Source organism: Mixophyes fleayi, chromosome 11 (genome assembly GCF_038048845.1).
Source record: "Mixophyes fleayi isolate aMixFle1 chromosome 11, aMixFle1.hap1, whole genome shotgun sequence".
Lineage (NCBI taxonomy): Eukaryota > Metazoa > Chordata > Amphibia > Anura > Limnodynastidae > Mixophyes > Mixophyes fleayi.
Window position 1 is genome coordinate 20,047,021 of NC_134412.1, and position 19,461 is coordinate 20,066,481.

The following is a 19,461-nucleotide window of genomic DNA, read 5'->3' on the forward strand; positions in this document are numbered from 1 at the left end:
GAACTTGTGATCAATCCTCAAGAGCTGGGTGGACAAGAAAACCCACAAATTCTGCCAAACTCCAAGCACTTATTAGGCAAGAATGGGCGGCCATCAGTCAGTATGTGGCCCAAAAGTTAATTGACAGCATGCCATGGCGAATTGCAGAGGTCTTCAAAAAGAAGGGTCAATACAGCAAATATTGACTCTCAGCATAAACGTAATGTAATTGTCAAGAAAAGCCTATGACACTTATGAAATGCTTGTAATTTTACTTCAGTATAGCATAGCAATATCTGACAAAAGGTCTAAAAACACTGAAGCAGCAAACTTTGTGAAAACCAATACTTGTGTCATTCTCGAAACTTCTGGCCATGACTGTACATTCTACAAAATGACAGTTAGAATCTGAATGGTTGCTATAGGCAACACCTCCACTTTTTCAAACCCGCAGTTTAGTAAATATACCCCCAGATCTCTATCAGATCTAGCCATACACTTACACTTACATTTATGGCCAAATACAAGATTCAAACATTCAGTGCCTGGGCCAGAAGAAGGCAGGGTTAGCAAGGACGGATAGTGACTGCATATATGGTCAGAGACGGCCACTGTCAGCCTGGATTTACCAACCCTCTTGACTGATCGTATTCAGCTGTGTTTTCGGGAGTTATATACTGCCACAAGCACTGGTATCTTAATAACCCAGCCACATTTCACCTTTAGTCATCTCTGATAACTTTGTTACTTATCAGCTAAACTACCTGTGATTGGAATAACACTTATAGTCAAAAGAGGGTTTGCAATCCTGATAGCGTTAAAATGACTCCACTAGATACGACAATCAACCGCGACTTTCCATCTTACTAGACGGATTCTGGCCGATGCAGAATGCAAAAAATGCTTATTTTGTAAGAGATAGTGGTTTAACATACGGATATGGAAATGTAAATTTGTACATATTCTAAAATACGTTTTCATTCTTGATTTTTACTGCAATTGTAAGTTAGCAAGCTAGCCCTGTCATTGTGCACAGTCTATGTTGTAGGGTTTCCTCCAAACAGAGAAAATTCTACTTCCATAAGATGATGTTGGGTTCTAAGTACAAAACACTGTCACTATTTTTAGAAATTAATGTTTAATAAAAGCATACTTAAGAAAAAAAAACTATAATTGTGTTTGTTCCAGAAATCCTTACTGTACTGCTCAAAGGCCGGTCCAGAAAAGTTTTTTTGTGATATGTAATGCAAGAAATCCTCTAGGTAAATAGTGCGTGTCAAAGGTCAAGTGATCTCTATGCCACTCTACGTATGCCTTCCACATAGACCACAGTGATGTACATGGCCCGCCCCTCTGCACTGTTCTTTTACAAAAAGATAATGACAAATACCCCTGTCTGTATTTAATACATTTGATGTTTGAAAGAGATACATGTAGTTTTATGTAAGGTGACAGGTCAACTTCACATAATGTCCGGCAATTCTATGTAACGGCCACCTTCCATAAATTGTATAGATTAAAAATAATATTTGAGTTAATAATTCCAAAGTAAAAATAAAATTGCAAATATGAGAACCCTAGATTACCCCCACAAAATCTAAGAGACAATTGAGGTAAACCACTATGTACAGAAAACTATATTTTGTTTATAGACAGGAAAAACTATAAGCCAGAGGTTCGTTTTTATTCGCAGAGAGCCACCATATTTGCCAAAGCGACTTAATTGAGGAGACAAAGGAAATACAATTCTAAGGTTCTGCTTATTTAAGGCTGCCCACACACACATTTGGTTGGTCAATTTAGTCCTTTTTGACCATATTGGTCAAAATCTTTTCCAGAATACAGGTAGATTAGATTAGACCTGTAAGGGAAGAATATCTAGTCAGCTGATCACCTCCATCATTACGGACCAGGAGTCCAATGGACTGTAGATACTGGGTCCAGCAACTGAACAGTTGGATCTGTACAGTCTATGGGGCCACACTGATTACAGCTCTGGCTTTTCCAGCAATTGGGGCCAATCTACCATATTTGGACATATGTGACCAGCCTTAAACTGGGCGCAAACATTGCAATCAAATGGCTTGGCGAGCAGTTTGTGGTCAATTTAAGAGCCCTTATATGAGCAGTCTGTGAGTATTTCAAAACTGCAACCATTTTCTATTTAATCCTGCTGACTGCAGCGCTGGGAGAGAAAGAACGGGACAAAAACAATGCAAGTAATCTATGACAGCGCAATGCATGTACTTGCTCAGTTTGATACAGTGTGACAGCGATAAAAATTAGAAAAATAAATGCTAATCATTAGCAAATACAGATGGCTCCACTTCCTGAAATGCTGCAAAGGTCTGAGAAGCATTAAATATCTATTTTTGTTAAAGAAGTTCCACATAAAGATGTATTCTTCTTTGAAGGTTACGGTGTAAAACTAATGTATCAATGTGAATTCAGTGTACACTTTTGCCAAATGTTATATAGTCTATTATGGAGGTTAATACTAACCAAGAAAGCTGAAATGATTTCTTACATTTTTATAAAAATTCAACGAATAAGCTAGAAAATTTATTTTGATGCCCTCTATCATCTGGAAGACAGTCTTAAAGTTTATTTTTTTTGTAATATATATTTTTCGGTTACATCAATATGTTCTTCCCTATTGGCAATGAGAAGAGAGATAAAAATAGAAAGCGTTAAAATTCGGAGCCCTTAAGACAGGATAATGGGCTGTTGGAGAAAGAGCAGCGTAGTTTGATAGCTACAAAGTGCCAATATGATTCATATCCCTGACATCTCAAGTGACCGGAGGATTCTGAAAAGTGAAACTTTCCCCCCAAATTGTTTTGCATTACGGCAGAGCAGAAACTGTAAAGGAGGCAAATACATCACACCATACAAAAATCTGAACCTGTGAATTTAAGTGAAGCTTGACACTCATTTCTGCACGTCCTCTAGGCCTCTGGATGTATTGAAAACACATACAAAACATGGGATTTTTCCAGCAAACACACCAAACCCACATCTGTTTGGTACAATCCCATAACTGGCCAGGGCATTGCTGTGTCTAACTACTAATTTGCTTAATTGCCGTGATTCCCAAAAGTGGAAAACGCCATTATATATGGAGGCTGGCACCAAACGTGTGGAGGTCCCTTAAGAAGCACTGATTTGGTAGTTTGCACAGAACCGTGTGTTGGATTTATTTGGGGTACTTTAATCAACTTTGGTAACCAGTCAAGGTTGGAAGGTCACTTCTCATATTCAATATCCTTCACATACAGTTTGCCACGCAGAGCAGATTCATAGCTCTGCTTATTGTAAGATAAATAGTTGAGGATTAAACGGGTCAGGAGAAACATTCGCCTGCAGTGCCATATTCTGCACAAAGCACATGGTGTCTATGCCAGACTCTGAAATCATTCTTTAGCTTGCAAAGATAATTACAGTTTCCCACGAATGTCATCTAGTGAGGACTTGCGATCATTGTTTCACAAAGGTCCGAAGTTTTAATAGATAAGGGATGAAACCAAAGGGCTTTAGCCCACTAGGTGGATGTGCCCTTGACTACTATCAGTGTCTCCTAAAACAAAAACAAACACAAAAAAAGAATTTCTATTAAAATGTCATGTTCTGGAGAAATTCAGCTCAGCTGAATCGTCTCCCGTAAGTCACACATGCATATATAACCTATAAATAAAAATAAATATAAAATAAGGCTATAAAACTCATATATCGACTGATTATCTCAAGTATCCTGTTGTCCTATGTATTGTCTCACAACTAGTATGAGACTATTACAACTAGACATTAAGAATGACCACGATGAGTCTGCCTACAGTCTTTACAAAAAAAAATCAAATAATTATGAGACAAAACAAAACAAACAATATTGTGTCTGAGTTTAAAGGAATCAGGATCTCAGTCACAAAAAGCACAGTGGTCTTTCGGCTTTGGCTAAAGAGCAGGAGATAGTGGACTGCCTATTACAAATACAGAAGTGACCATTGAAGGTTGTGATTGGAACAGGAGCAAAGCTGACCATCCCCACAGTTTACTTAAGCAGTATAATGTTCATCACAGATTCCTATCAACATGTTCTTCATGACAGTTACCTGAAATCCTGAGGCTTTGTAATGCTTAAAATCTACCCTTTGCCTGCATGAGGTAGAGACAGACATTTTGTGGGCTGAACCAATATTTATGAGAGTGTAGCCAATCAACTCGCCCGGAGTAAGTGAGACTTGGGTCATGCGGCCTATCAATTCACAAGTGACATCCCACACTGCCTTTGCAACTGTGGACTGTGTGGATTTGTTACTGTGTAGAGTTCTACAGCTAATTCATACAGATTGAAAGAGCTTTTAAGGTCATTGACTTTCAATATTGGTTCAGGTCATAAAATGACTGCCATTACCATGTAGGTGAGGGGTACATTTTAATCCCACATGGTCAACAAGACCTTGACTCAAAAAGGTTCAGTCTAATTAGGAAATCAACGGGTGCCCCTCTAACTCCCATCTCTTTAGCATAAACACAATTATTCACACTTGAACATACAGATCAATAATGCCTCATAATCCATCTCAATATTCAGCAAAATTAAACGTTCAATTTTAAACTACACTGAAAATGCTGAATAACGTTAAATAAGTGGTTCAATTTTAGTGACAATTGTAAAAAGACTACCAAAAAGATAGGGCCTCCAAAAATGGACGATTTTTGACCAAGTTAAGGGTTAACTAGTGCTCTTGTGTTTAGACTGAACCACTATGCACTTGGCCAAAATCTCAAAAGCCCTGGTTGCCTACCCCTGTAACATTTTTAGAGGCAATATCCCTTGTCCTCAAACCCACGGATAGTGATTAGATGGCAATTTTACTCAAAGAAATTAAAAGCTACGTTGGCAGCTTATCTCCTTCTATACAGTTTGGCTAGAATTTTGTATGCAACCATTTTTCCGACAGTCAACATATTGTATATCCACAGTTTAAGGGAAGACTCTGCTTATGTTGTCCTAGTCTCCCCTCAAACAATAGTATCTGAGTTTTCCTTTCAACGACGCGTTTCACTTTCTGCCTATGTGACTACATTCTATGTTGACAGTAAAGATGCAAGAAACAGAAAGTGTGGGGCACAGTGAAAATGAAACACTGCAGTGCTAGAGTGATTTCCTCATTCATTGGTGCCTCCAGTTACTGAGTGTATGTCATGGCCCAAGATAAAGCCTTCATTGCCCCCATATAGTAAAATAAGCAGCTGGTGAATCAATCATTTCATGAAAATTCTGTGCATTTTTTTTGTTACATATATATATCTGTGTGTTTGTGTGTATATATATATATATATATATATATATATATATATACACACACACATACACTTTTTTTCTATATAGTTTTTAGATTTTCTGTGTTTTGCTTTTCATTTTGACTTAAGGTAAAGTACATTCAAATACTCCTCTCTTGGGACCTTGTACCAAACCTTTTTTAGGTTTGTGGGGATGGATGCCGAGATATCGAAACTATGATCAAATGACTTGAAATCACCTCTCCAGAAAGAATTTCAGAGCTCGGTCAATGTTCATTCGATGGCCGACTCTGGTTACTCCCAGGTCAATGTAATCCTCCTTGGTTAGGGACGGTAAATGGCTGCCATCAATCTCATTGTCTAAGAAATGTTCTCGGTGCTCACCAAGGTTTAAATAATCCAACCAATCAGCCACATCATATTTTGTCCAGAAGTGGATGGGCTTAGAGGCAAACGGTTTTTCTGTAGGGGGTAGAATGAAATGCGTCGGGGATAAGGACCGACTGCCCGTTTGAAAGCTAGGGAATGCATCTCCTCCAGTTGTGGGGGAGCCCCTCAGGTCATAGACCCCCGTGTAAACAGGGGCAGAAGGCAAGATGGGTAGAGAAGAAGGACGCGGAGTTGGACTTATTTTGTGCTCCGTGGGCAAGGCTGAGGGGCTTGGTGCTCTTCTCAACGTGGGTCGGATGTCAAAATCCACACTTTTGGGGTGTTTTGGAGTAGGCTGTGGGGACTTGGGCCAGTTGTGAAATAAACTACTCACAGGTTTAGAAGAAATCAAAGAAGCAGCAGAGTCATCAACGATCCTGTAAAACAAAAATAAAATAAAACTGATTCCAACAGGTTTCATGATTGTTGGCTATAAAAACATAGAAGGCAGCAATCTGATAAGACATCACAGGTCCTTTGCATTTCTTGATATATAGTGAATATTATGACAGCTATGTTTATTTTAGTTAATGCAAGTATATTATAAAATAAAGCTATTTGTGTGAGTAAAATAAATACATGAATTGCCTACTTCCAATCAAGTGGTTTCTTTTAAGTCTAATTAGTCCAGTCGTACATAATTACCAATACAACATGGTACCTGTGTGCTTTAGTTTAGAAGATGCAGCACTGCCTGGAATCCTGGGGAGTAATATTGTTTAGTTGGTTTTTTTTCTAGGTAACAGACAATTCTATGCAGCCTTAAGACACTCCAGCCCCATCCACATCAAACTACATTTTGTGGTACCTTCTGCAGAAATGTTAGCCGTCTGGTGTATCCCACTAGCTGCACCAACCATGCCGTGGGCCTGGTGATGATGTCACAATGGAATGATAGATATTGTTTAGTGCTGCAAATGGAGGCATGCATACAATGACGGGAGCTGTAGTTTATTGTCACAGACACTAAACAGAATTCTGTGATGTCTCTGCAGGCTGCCCTTACCCCACATAGATTGCACTTTGACATGATATGATACCCAAAAACTGCAACCGAGATTCACTTTTTATTAGTTTATTTTAGATGTATTTTTTTCCTTTTCGTATTAAAATAATTTTTCTTCTATCTTTGAGATCCTAGAATCTTCCCCATGGACAACGGGACCGGTGGAGAGTCGGCAAATTTTAGCCCAGGGGCAAGACTCTACTCAGCAGCCTATTATGAACATTTTAAAGGAAAAAAAAAAAAAGGAGGTGGCCCAGTGACCCAGCCCAAAGTAGCCCACTATTGGACCGGCCAAGGGAACAGATGCCTCCCTCCCCCCCAGGCCAGCCTGCCCCTGAACGGGACTTGATCCAGTTATGAGCAATGTATAGTGCCTGTCTTGATCTATTTATTGGAAAGTATATGTGAGTTCTAAGGTATCAAACATCCAAACATCACTGTGCAATTCACAGATACTGTATTAGCAATGAAACACCGCCTTACGCAGCAACTATATCAGTGGTTCCTAATAATTTAACCGTGCACAATGTTATTAACAGTCTATTAGCCGATCCATTAAAGTACTGTAAATCCATGCATGTCCATCCCTTGCTGCAGTGCTGGATAGCAGACTTTCTTGACAAAAGTCCAGGTGATTCTATCATTAGAACACATACACAGATCTGTCATTGTGACTCATCCTCTGACTGATCTCCCTGTGCTCATCTGAGGAGTCGCTGAAATCCAAAGCTGAAAACGAAGCCATTAAAAACAGAGAATACAATATATGCCAATGAAGGACAGGAAAGCTTAAAATTCACTTGACCTTATCGTAAAAGTCAAATTTACAACATTTACAGCCATTTAACTTCTACCACACTTATTTTTTTTGAATGTTCACGTTGCCTTCTGCAAATGGAGTTCGCTATCAAATTGTGGCTGGTAGCTGAACCGCCTGTAAAAATGATGTTTCTGATGAGCTGGCTCTGTCTATGTAAAGACCAGCAGTCCAGAGAGACTGTTGTTTTACAGCCATATAGTTCCTTTAATATTTACCTTTCTACATGCCTGCATGACAAAAGTCATCTTTTGGGCTGCTATGAATATTCATGAGTGTCACTGAGGGAGTATGCCCATGTAGTGGCAGGAACGTGCTCATTGCATATCTGAGAAACACCCTGTGACATCATCAGGCTGCCAGCTTTCAATACATTGGCTCTAGATGATCACATGAGCTCAGCGCCACACAAACTTCTGTCCTCACCAACAGCTAATTTAAATAATGTCTAAAGTATGCATGACACAGAGAGGGAGGGGCACAATTTTATAATATAATATATAATAATAGTTTTCTCAAGATTGGTATGTGTATTAATAACGGTAAATTGCAATTAGGCGTCTACTCAGGTGCTACAATAAAACTACAAGACAGGTATGTTTAAAGTCCATTCACCATCTGAGAAATGCAGTCCAGAAGCAAGCAGGTACAAGGATTTGGGAGGCGAGGGGGAATCAATAAAGTCATACTTCCAATTACTATGTCTTAAAATTAAATTAAACATTCAGAAAAAGTTTGCTGTATAAGAGCTATGTCAAGTGTACATTAAAACGTGTATAATACACAATCTTAAAATATAGGGAGCAATGTATACTGTACTGGTAATTATCAGGATACCGGAAGACACCAAGGAGTTCAGGACTATGAAAAGGTATAAAGGCACCCACGGTGCTTCTATTCTGGTCACAGATCTCCAAAAAGTGACCATCTATAGAAATCAATTGTTCCTTTTATCAAGAGATGAGCAGACTCTTTTCTGATCTAAAATTTGAAGGTCAAGTGCTTGTAAGTGTTGTCTCATTCCGCTAAAATCTATTTTTAAAATGAAACACTCCCCTTCTCCCAAATATCAGAACAGAAGGGGTCTAATATCCCTTCCCATTTAGATGGATCCCTACTTCCAATTGGCCCACACATTTACAGAGGAGGGCAAACAACTTTTGTGGTTTGGTATGGACATTCTTAATAGTTGTCTGACTTTGATCTATGGTAATGGTATTTTTGTCAGATTTTGACCTTAGCCATTCACATACTGATCCCAAAATGTGTTTTGGGATCAGTACCAACTCTGTATCTTTATTAGACAAACCTTATTATTTGCTAGAGAGGTCATTGCATTACATTCTATGGCCCCCACTCATCCTTGATACTTTGGAAACAATAAACAAATCTATATATTAATAGCATAAGTACAACTTTTACGAGTGACTTCTATCTATGATGCCATTGTCTGAGCAGAGTGCGTCATATACCAAATTAAAGGTGTTGGTCTGTAGATTTGCAGAAAAAAAATTGTCGTTGTAATTGGTCATTTCGGAATTATTTCGCAAAATGTCCATTGTTACAACAATACATTACCATTGCCCTCTGGAAAATGTGACAGTTGGGAATACACCTGTGCACCTGCTGATTGCTCTGGACACTGTGACAGTTAGTAATCTCTCCCTGTGCACCTGCGGGGTGACCTGTAACATGTGACCTGCTGGGTGATCTGGAAACTGTGACAGTTATTTGCAGCCACATATATCAGCGCGTCTAGTGGGGACTATGCCCAGCATTGTAACTTCAATAGAAAAAGTTATACATACAGTATATTGTAGTGTATAGAGAAATTATTTAGTTCCTTTAATATATTGTTTGATAATATAGCTATTTATTTATTATACTCTGTTAAAATTTCTACATGTAATGTAGTGTATAAAAAAGTTTTGAATTCTGTTAATAAAGTAATTTACTCACTACATTTCAGTTTAGTTTAAGGTGGTTATCATCAGGTTTCTCTAGCAAAGCGTTGCATTTTGAAAAAGTGGTATATAAACGTGTCCAGATATGTATCAAACTAGGGGGATGGTGGTATGAGCCACCTCTCACTGTAACACGTCATGTACCAGAACAACAAATTAAATTTTTAATGAATATGCAAAAATAATGTATTCCCCTTATGTATCAACATTAATTCTATTTGTTAGGCAAATGCATTATCCATCCCTGATGCTCTATATATCACGCTGCTATAGATATTAGCGCACATGCAATTATTGAACATGAAACTTTGTTTGTAAAACTCATGATAGTCCTGGAACATTTTAATAAAATAACAGTGATAACTATAAGACATGGTCATTAGTGAAAAAAACTCCTATAACAAAATCATAAACCACTACCATATAATGAGCTTCTTCCTTGTGAACAGATTAATATTATTCTGTACTAAAATGTCTATCCACACCAACCTTATGCACATACCTGTGTCTTTGCAGACAAGTGGGTCTCTCTGTAAACGATACTGCAGATTCTGGTGGCCTTGACCATGAAACCCCACTCATATGCTGAAGCTTTGAACTTAACTCAGTGATCATGTTTGCCTTAACTGAAGAGACAGGAGATGTTTTTTCATGAGAGTAGTCCTCCCATGGGAGTGTGGGAGATTTCCGCTGAGAATCCTTGGCCAACTCTGGAGCACTGAGTGAAGGTCCTTTAGATGGTGTCAATGTGAAGACATTTTCTGTGCAGGGAGCAATTGAAATAGTGGTACTGGTGGCAGTAATGGGATCTCTGAGTAGTCCAGGTGTTCTACTTGGGAATGTCCGGGAGCGAATCTTATTTTGGAGGACACACTTTTCAGCACCAAACGCTTGCCCATCTAGATAAGTTATGTAAGTGTCCAGAAGTTCTGTTCCTTCTGTTGATAGACCTGACATACTTGATAATGTAGAGACACTACTAATAGTCTCCAAATGGTGATCACTGCTGCTTCGACTATCAATCTCTTCAATGCCAGAATCAGTCACTGTCTCTATTTTGTCTGATGCCGGAATTTGGATTGACGACACAACAGAGGAAAAATTGACATGAGGCTCTTTAAGTTCTGGTGTCCCCTGGGTTAAGTTGGCTACTTCACTGTCATAAGAAGTGAGGCTAGAGGTTGTAGAGTCTAAAGCAGGAGAGTTACCAGAGTCGGGAGGCGGCGGGGGTACAGGAGGCGGAAGGGGTGCAGCCCCACCTGATACACCTGGAGGAGAATCGGGCTTGTCAAAACTATTTGAAAATTCTATAGGTGGAGGGAGGGGCTCTGTAAATAAAAAATCATCATCAACATCAATAGAAGGTGCTGGGGGAGGCAAGACTAATAAAGGGAGTCCATTTTCTTTGGAATTTGATTCACGTGTTTCCGGATTTGTGCTAGATAATGGGGGATGGTTCATTGCTGTGTGAGCTACTGGAATTTCATTCTTTATTTCTCTACATAAGGAAACCTTATTATGTTCTTCTTCATCTTTGTGGGTGGAGTTCTCCATGAAACGCACATGCAGTTCAATCTTTTCTGGGCCTTCCGTCCTCTTCTCCCAGACTTTACCGTGTTCTACGCCATGGAGTAGCAAGAGAGCAGGAGACCGGTGACCTGAACTCTCATCTGATTTTCTCTCGCCACTTGGAGACACCATGCAGGGTTTGTAATCCATCTCTTTTCTTTTAGCCGGGCCTGAATCCCAAAGTCGATGTGGAGAACTGCTTCGGGAATTCATTGGTGATTTCGATTCTGGAAACCGTGGAGATGATGGACGTGACTTCCTGTCTTCTATTTCGTTTCTACTATGTTGCTGTGATTCTTTTAAAGCTCTTTCTCTTGCTGCCAAAGCAAGGCCTAGAGGAGAATTAGGGTCTAGGATTTTCCCAGTTAGAGGATGTATAAGCGGGGTGGCTCCTCCAACTGGGCTAACGTTAGACATTGTCAGTGGACTTGAACATGACTGTAGTTGTGGTATAAAAGTGGAACACACAGTGCTAAATGCGCTAGTGGTACTGGGCCCATACCCTTTGCCAGATTTTGGGTGGTAGGAGAACCCACTAGTAATGTCTCTATTTACAGGGGCCACAAAATTAGCTGGAACATTCAAGTGCATGTACGGTTCACTAGAAAACATGCCCTCATCAATTGATTTGGAATGCTTCAATCTTGGGGCAGGCGTGGGTTCTACATCTTCGTCTGTAGACAGAAAAAGAGAAGATTTTCGACGGGCTTCATTAAACCATTCACGGTCCCGCCGTGCTGCCCCGACAATGGCTGCTCCAAACTGGCTTGTGAAATCAATGTTATCCCGCAACTGTAGAGATGGGATTGGATCTGGCTGGTTTTCAGCCTCCATGCTGCTCCCTTGGCTGCTCCTTCCACTACTACTGGTTGACGGGGCTTTGATAATGATTGTAGGTATAGGAATAGAACTTTTTTCATGGGGCTTGGTGGCCTGTTGCTGCTGGTGATGAGACTGGTATTGCTGCTGCTGCTGTTGTAAGTGCTGCTGTTGTTCATTCTCTACCTTCACTTGTTTCACTAGTTGACCTTTTCGACGCACGGCTTTTGGTGGGACATACATTGCAGTGCTGGCTGCTCTAGAAGGTAGATTAAAGTACCGCATCTCCTGTGCCTGGGACCTCCAACTTCTCATGTTAGCCTGCGAAGCCATACCCATTCGAATCTGGTCATCAGCTCCTTGTTCAGAATCCTGGTGGTAAAGTTGCTGCAACTTCTCACGTCGCTGAGATGCTTCCATTATTTGTTGGTCAAATAGACCTGTCTCTTGTCGCACCGTAGGGGAGTACATCTTGGAATCCCCACCTTGGTTAAAGTTAGACCTCACAACTGGGCTAACCCTAGCTGAAGGCGAGGGAGCAGTGCTATATGGAGGATCTGGAGGAGATGTGGTAGGAGGGGGAGGGATATCTTCTGAACTAGGGACAGAGAGACTGCGGTTGAACTTCAGTGGGGGTGCAGACAAAAATGGCTTTTCATCCTCCACAGCACCTATAAGTAATACAAAAGATTGACTTGGTAAACTTAAAGCAGATTTTTACCTATTTCTAATAGAACAACTTAATAATATACTATAATGTATACTATAAGTATAATTCCGTATACAACAGTAGCCAAGACAATAGCAGCACTTGTCTAATTTGCTAAGGCTGTAATTGAAACTACTGCCAAAAATACCTTGCTGCACTAATTATAAACATGTAATACTGAGCTAAGATATTATAATTACAGTAGAACTTAACAACTTGAATGTATGAACTGTTCTTCATAGAGAGACGCGTTTCATGCATTTTGTTTGTTATGTCTACTACATTTGGAAATTGGGTCACTAACATTTCAGTTGTAAGTTATCTAATGATTGGCTACCGTTGGCCTAACCCTACGAAAACCTACAGGCAAATTCTAACTCCTTCTCACCACTTCAAACTCTCTCATACATGTATGCCAGTGTGAAATAATAAATACAATAGGCGCTAACACCCTAATGAAATGTGCCTAAAAAAATAAAAGGGCTTATACATCTTTTATCTAAAGCAAAAAAATTCCCTTGAAAAATAGTTTTTCTTATAAGGTGGATTTATGACCTCTAGGATCATGCTTACTCATATAAGGTTCTTGCAAGATATAGAAAAATAAATCAACAATCAATAGTCAACTTGGAAAACAGAGCCCCTGACGTGAAGAGACAAGGCACATCTGGAATCTAATTATCTGATTTGAACATTTTACAATTAGTGATAAACCAACAGACCAACACAATTTCCATAGTGTTATCATACAAATTGAGCAAAGTTAATTAAAAATTATAATAAAATAATTTAATCACTGCCGGCAACAAGAATATCTACAGGATCATCCCATATTGGAGCTACTAGCTCACAATCAGTGCGACAAACTCCCGTTTGCGCCATAAGTTTCGAATTATTCTTGTTCCATCTGTTTTCTGTGCCTGATTTTCCACACTTAGGGGTATATTTACTAAACTGCGGGTTTGAAAAAGTGGAGATGTTGCCTATAGCAACCAATCAGATTCTAGCTGTCATTTGGTAGAAGGTACTAAATAAATGAAAGCAAGAATCTGATTGGTTGCTATAGGCAACAGCCCCACTTTTTCAAACCCGCAGCTTAGTAAATCTACCCCTTAGTTTATATTCAGGACAAGATGAGCCACTACAGTGCAACAGGCCATAAAATCTTTCTTACCAATAGACTTTTGACGCAGCATCATGGCCTGGGAGGGTGAAGAAGACATGTATGGTGGGCCCTCATACACGGATTGTGCACTTGAGACTCTATGCTGTCCAAAATTTGGCTACATAAACAGGAAAATATTAATTTATTAATTACCAAAGAGACACAGAGCTGCACAGGGATTGCATATAGTTAAAGAAAATAAAAAATCTATCGGTATTTTACAGAACCAATTGTCTAAAGCAGTGCTCTGCAACCGGTGTGCCACGAGATATTGCTAAGTGTGCCTCGGCGCAATGCCTCCAACAGGAGAAAAAGGTGTTTTAGTCATAGTTGCCAATTCAGCTTATAACAAGCCGAATTGGGCTTGGTTTTTTTTTTCGAGTTGCGTTTTTTCTTGGAGGATGCGGGTTGCGGGTAATTGGGCGGGTTACATGGGTTTGGATTTATATTATTTTTGTAGAGGGTTACATGGGTTGCAGGATACATGTGTGTCGAGCTCAGGTCTCTCTCGCCCTTGCTTTAGGTACTGCCGGAGACTCTGAGAAATTTCTGCCCCTCCTCTCTCCCACATATGTTCCTTTCCTAACTTCCCCTCCCACTGTACCCAGAAATCCTGCCCTCCTCCTTACTTATCCTTTCCTTTCCTGCCCTCCTCCCTACTTATCCTTTCCTGCCTCCCTCCCTACTTAACCTTTCCCGTCCTCCTCCCTACTTATCCTTTCCTGCGCTCCTCCCTACTTATCCTTTCCTGCCCTCCTCCCTACTTATCCTTTCCTGCCCTCCTCCCTACTTATCCTTTCCTGCCCTCCTCCCTACTTATCCTTTCCTGCCTCCCTCCCTACTTAACCTTTCCCGTCCTCCTCCCTACTTATCCTTTCCCATCCTCCTCCCTACTTATCTTTTCCTGCCCTCCTCCCTACTTATCCTTTCCCTGGGTATGGAGATAGCACTGCCCCTTTCCTGTTACTCGCTGTGATTATCCCGTTTTGGTGAGTTTATGTCCATATAACTTACTTTCTTTTAAGCACTGATCTACACTGTTTCTGCCCTCCAACAGTCTCCTCATTTCTCTCCCACATTAACTGTAAACATCAGCTCTCTCTGTTCCCGGGCTTAAAGTTCTAGCTCTTCAGAACAGGGATGTCTGCAGCCACTTCCCATAGAACGTTTCATATTGTGCAATGGTGTGCCACGGAATTCTGAGAAGGGCTTAGGTGTTCCGAGGGTGAAAAGCACTGATCTAAAGCATTTAGAAAAAGGCTCTAAGAAGTACTTTATTCATAGTAGGTTTCATACAGTAGTCAATTTAAAGCTAGTGTCACATGAGAATTTTATTGCTTTGGCAGCCAGAAAAGTGTTGCATCCTGGAGCCCTCATAGTGATACTGCAGCGATGGGAAAACTCTGCTGCTGATACAAGGGAAGTACTGAGGAGGGCTTCAGCTGCGAGAGCACGGCAGGCAGCACTACCAGCTGAAGTGCTCTCTGCCTTTTCCCGTTACTGCAAGCTCCAAAACACCAATGGGATCAAAAATACAGTATCTGAGCTCAGACATCCTACTAAAAGCAGGAAGATCTATAGCTCTAGCCATACTATTCCATAGTTGTAGTTTTAAATGTAGAGTCAAACAGCTCAAACAAAAATAAGACACAATCTCAGATACAAGCTTAATTTCTACCTCTGAAGAAAAAAAACTCTTCCCTGCAGCCCGTGATGCTCCCAGTGATGCCATAGTACCCGGGCTCGAGCTCTCGTTCACACTAATGGTTTGCTGGGCTGCGGCCAAAATCTCGTCCAGTTTGTCTGCATGTAGAGGAAAGAGACACAATGCAATCATGTGACGCACATCATAGGTGTGGTACTTAGAATGTTATATCTATATCACCTACATTCCTCCCTTTTTTCATATTATACTTAGTCAGTGGCGCATGCAGGGGGGGTTTCTGAGTCTCCAGAAACCACCCCCCTGCGCTAACTAAGTGGCCGCTATAGCTGCCCTGTCCTATACAGCAGCCGCGGCGCTGTCAAAGAAGCGTTTGCGGTGGTGCTGTAGTGTATACAGCACCGCCGCGGACGCTTCTTAGACAGCGCCGCGGCTGCTGTATAGGACAGAGCTGAAGAAATGGAGCTGCTCTCGCGGGGGTGGGGTTTTATTTGGGCCGGGGGGGAAACGACAATCCTCCGTTCAGCCCTGTTAGTTATGACATTGTCTACTGTCATTTGTGATCAGTGTAATGTAATAGATAGAATGGAACCGGTTGCGGTGAAGCAGAGTCTTACTTAGTGCCATTTGATACACAGTCCTTTTCTTCTCAGTCTTCTGAGCTGGCTCGTATTCTAAAAGAAACAGAGGTCATATGCTAAATATTCGGGTGTGACATTCTAAAAAGCAGATGTTCAATTTATATACAGTTACCAGTTTCAAGTTAAGCAATTTTGTGCAACAATATTAAAAAGTGTATCCATAACCTACGCACAGTGGAAGCAGCCATTTTACTGAAGTTTTTTTTTATGGCTCAGGAAATATGTCAGTATTAGCTAATTGATGGGCTACATTCTCATGAAGCACAATGGTTCAGCCCATAAATTGTCTGTTTCTACTGGGTGCATTATAACTAAAATAAATTAGACATCAACCAGTAACCATAGTAAAATGACTTAAAAGAGGCAGAAGTAAAACCTCATAAAAGGTCAGTAGTGCTGGTGACAGAAAAACAGATTGTTTAGCAACATCTCCTAAGACAACTGAAACTCGTTGTGAAAGAAGTGCAAGTTGTGTGTAGGGTGGACATTTCCACTACAGTTTTTATACCTATGGAACACATACAGATAACTGGATATCCCTCTGTGAGTGTATATCAGACCATAGGCAAACCGAGGGGGTGTTTCCTAGTGCCTGGAAACCCCCCTCCAAGCCTGGGGCACTGTATAATTGAGGTGGCTGGACCCTGTCTCCGCTTTACACGGCTCTGCTTGAAAAGGGAGAGCTGCGTGCACCTAACAGTAGTGCACACAGCATTGCCCATGTATATTATAGGGATAGGAAGAGTTGGAGAGCAGACAAGCACTGTCTAATATTATAGCTATGTCCCCATGCATGCTGGTCACGCCCACTGGTGGTGTGGAAACCCCTCTCTACAAATCCTGCGTTTGCCCCTGCAGACAACTGTGTGACCTATCATTTTGCTTCTGAGAGAGCATGATGGCTTTTGTCTGCAGAGATCTCCTAAATTAACCCTTAACAGCGGATGATATCTGCAGCCAGACTGTGATTAAAGAGAAGAGGAGACGGACTCTACTTTATGTAAGCAAGAGCTGAGTACACAATACAGGTTTTTCACCCGATTATCATGCCAATCCCACGATAAACAATTGTTAGGTTCCGATATCACATTAGTGTGTACGCACCCACAATCATGTTTTATCGTACCAAAGCACATTGTATTGTTTCTTTTGATTTTATAACCGGACTCAAAATCTCTATAAACGATGGAACGATGTCAGGCAAATCCTGCAGTGTGTACGCACTCCTGACCAGCAGTGTAGGCAGATCTCCATAGGATTTACAGAGTTACCGTCTTTTCAGCCGATGGTTATGACAGATGAAGAGCACAGATCTGAAGGTAAATCTTGTAAAACGTATATAGTGTGTACACATGGATCGGCTGCTGATCGGAACTTTCAGCCGTTTGTAAAATCGTTAAAAATCATCATCATCATTTATTTATATAGCGCCACTAATTCCGCAGCGCTGTACAGAGAACTCATTCACATCAGTCCCTGCCCCATTGAAGCTTACAGTCTAAATTCCCTAATATACACACACACATTCACACACATTGGCAGACAGAGAGACAGAGAGTGAGACAGACAGACAGCCAGAGAGAGACTAGGGTCAATTGTGATAGCAGCCAATTAACCTACCAGTATGTTTTTGAGTGTGGGAGGAAACCGGAGCACACAGAGGAAACCCACGCAAACACATAGAGAACATACAAACTCCACACAGATAAGGCCATGGTAGGGAATCGAACTCATGACCCTAGTGCTGTGAGGCAGAAGTGCTAACCACTAGGCCACTGTGCTGATATCACATCAGGAGAAATTTTCTGTAGTGTGTACCCAGCTTTACTAATACAGCTGACAAATAATGCTGCTTTTCTGCTAAACTGGAGAGACTTTCCATTGACAGATGTCTGCTAAAGCGGACTATCTTCACATGTCTATATATGCAATACTGGACTGTTATTACTATAATTGTGCCAAATGTCTGTTATAGTGGAGATCTGTCTTTGTATTAATCCCTGCTTTTAATATTGTTTTAATTAATGTTTTATTACTATATGTTATATCCTAACATAGTAACATAATTGAGTAGGTTGAAAAAAGACACCAGTCCATCAAGTTCAACCTATTTTGGATCTCCTGCGATCCCTCTCTTATATTTGAAATTGATCAAGAAGCAACCACCAATCGGGAAAAATCCCTCCTGACCCAATATTGCAGTCCTATTTCAACCTGGATCCACTTCTATCCGTCATTGTAATTAACGGTCATAACCCTGGATGACCTTTCCTGCTAAAAAAAATTGGCTAACCCTTTCTTGAAAATAGCAATTGAATCTGCCATCACAACCTTCCCTGGCAGTGAACTCCATATCTTGACTGCCCTTACTGTAGAGAACCCCTTCCTTTGCTGGTTGTACAACTTCTTCTTCTCTAACCTTAGGGGGTAACCGCGTGCCCTGTGTGCAGTCCTTAGGTACATTCTGTTATGGAATACACATTTATTTGAAGCCAATTCGAAGAATTATTGAATTCCGCCACCATTAATATGGTTTTTTTTTATTCATTTTTTCATTATTAGGTTTATTGTTGGTTGATTATACAGTGCTGTCTCTTGTGTGTTTAATTTTTGCATTTGCTGCTTGGGTCCGTACGTTAATGGTATACTGGGAGATCGGGTGAGGGTAACCCACAGCACCCATAGGGGTTGGTATAGTAGCAGAGTATTGTCGGCATCTTGAGCTGGGGGCGCTCCCGTTTGGTCATCCACTGCTTAATTTGGGTCACCACTGTCTGGTATTTGGTTTAACCAGCACAGGGCCTTGTTTGAGAGCAATTATATCCTCATTGTTGTGTCCAATCCATTTTCCATTTTAACAATCCTACCTCACTGGCTATAGATTCCTAGAGTACAGATCTGGTGTTCGCAGAAGTAGGCAGGGATACCAGTTATTTTTATTTATTTGATTATCTAGCACAACCAATTACGCAGCGCTGTACAGACAATATTATGCCATTCACATCAGTCCCTATCCCAATGGGGCTTTCAAACTAAATTCCTAAGCACATGCATACAAAGATATGGACACACACATGATTAATTTGTCAGCAGCCAATTAGTCTGGAGAGATGAGTGTGCAGTGCGAAGTGTAGAAGGAAATCTGAGCACAGGGAGGAAACCCACACAAACACGGGGAGAACATACAAACTCCACACAGATAAGATCCTGGTCGGGAATCAGGAACTCATGACCTCAGTGCTGTGAAACAGAAATATTAACCACTATGCTGCGCTTTTAGAAACATAGTCCTCTTTACCAAGAGCTTGTTTCAGGAGGATGAGTTGTGATGGACGATTCCATGATCAAAGTGTTGCAGAGAGTAGAATATTGGGTGATGTAAGCCATGTCCATAGG

General features: G+C 40.7%; 1 protein-coding gene across 1 annotated transcript in view; it reads right to left on the reverse strand.

Moving 5' to 3' along the window:
- Window positions 1-19,461, reverse strand: part of SHANK1 (SH3 and multiple ankyrin repeat domains 1) — a 394,846-nt gene that overhangs the window by 9,175 nt on the left and 366,210 nt on the right. Inside the window, exons 19-23 of the mRNA XM_075190961.1 lie at window positions 16,042-16,098; window positions 15,440-15,564; window positions 13,771-13,879; window positions 10,002-12,558; window positions 5,523-6,089 (exon numbers count right to left, since the gene is read on the reverse strand). Coding sequence (XP_075047062.1) covers window positions 5,523-6,089; window positions 10,002-12,558; window positions 13,771-13,879; window positions 15,440-15,564; window positions 16,042-16,098 — 3,415 coding nt within the window. The remainder of the gene's footprint in view (window positions 1-5,522; window positions 6,090-10,001; window positions 12,559-13,770; window positions 13,880-15,439; window positions 15,565-16,041; window positions 16,099-19,461) is intronic.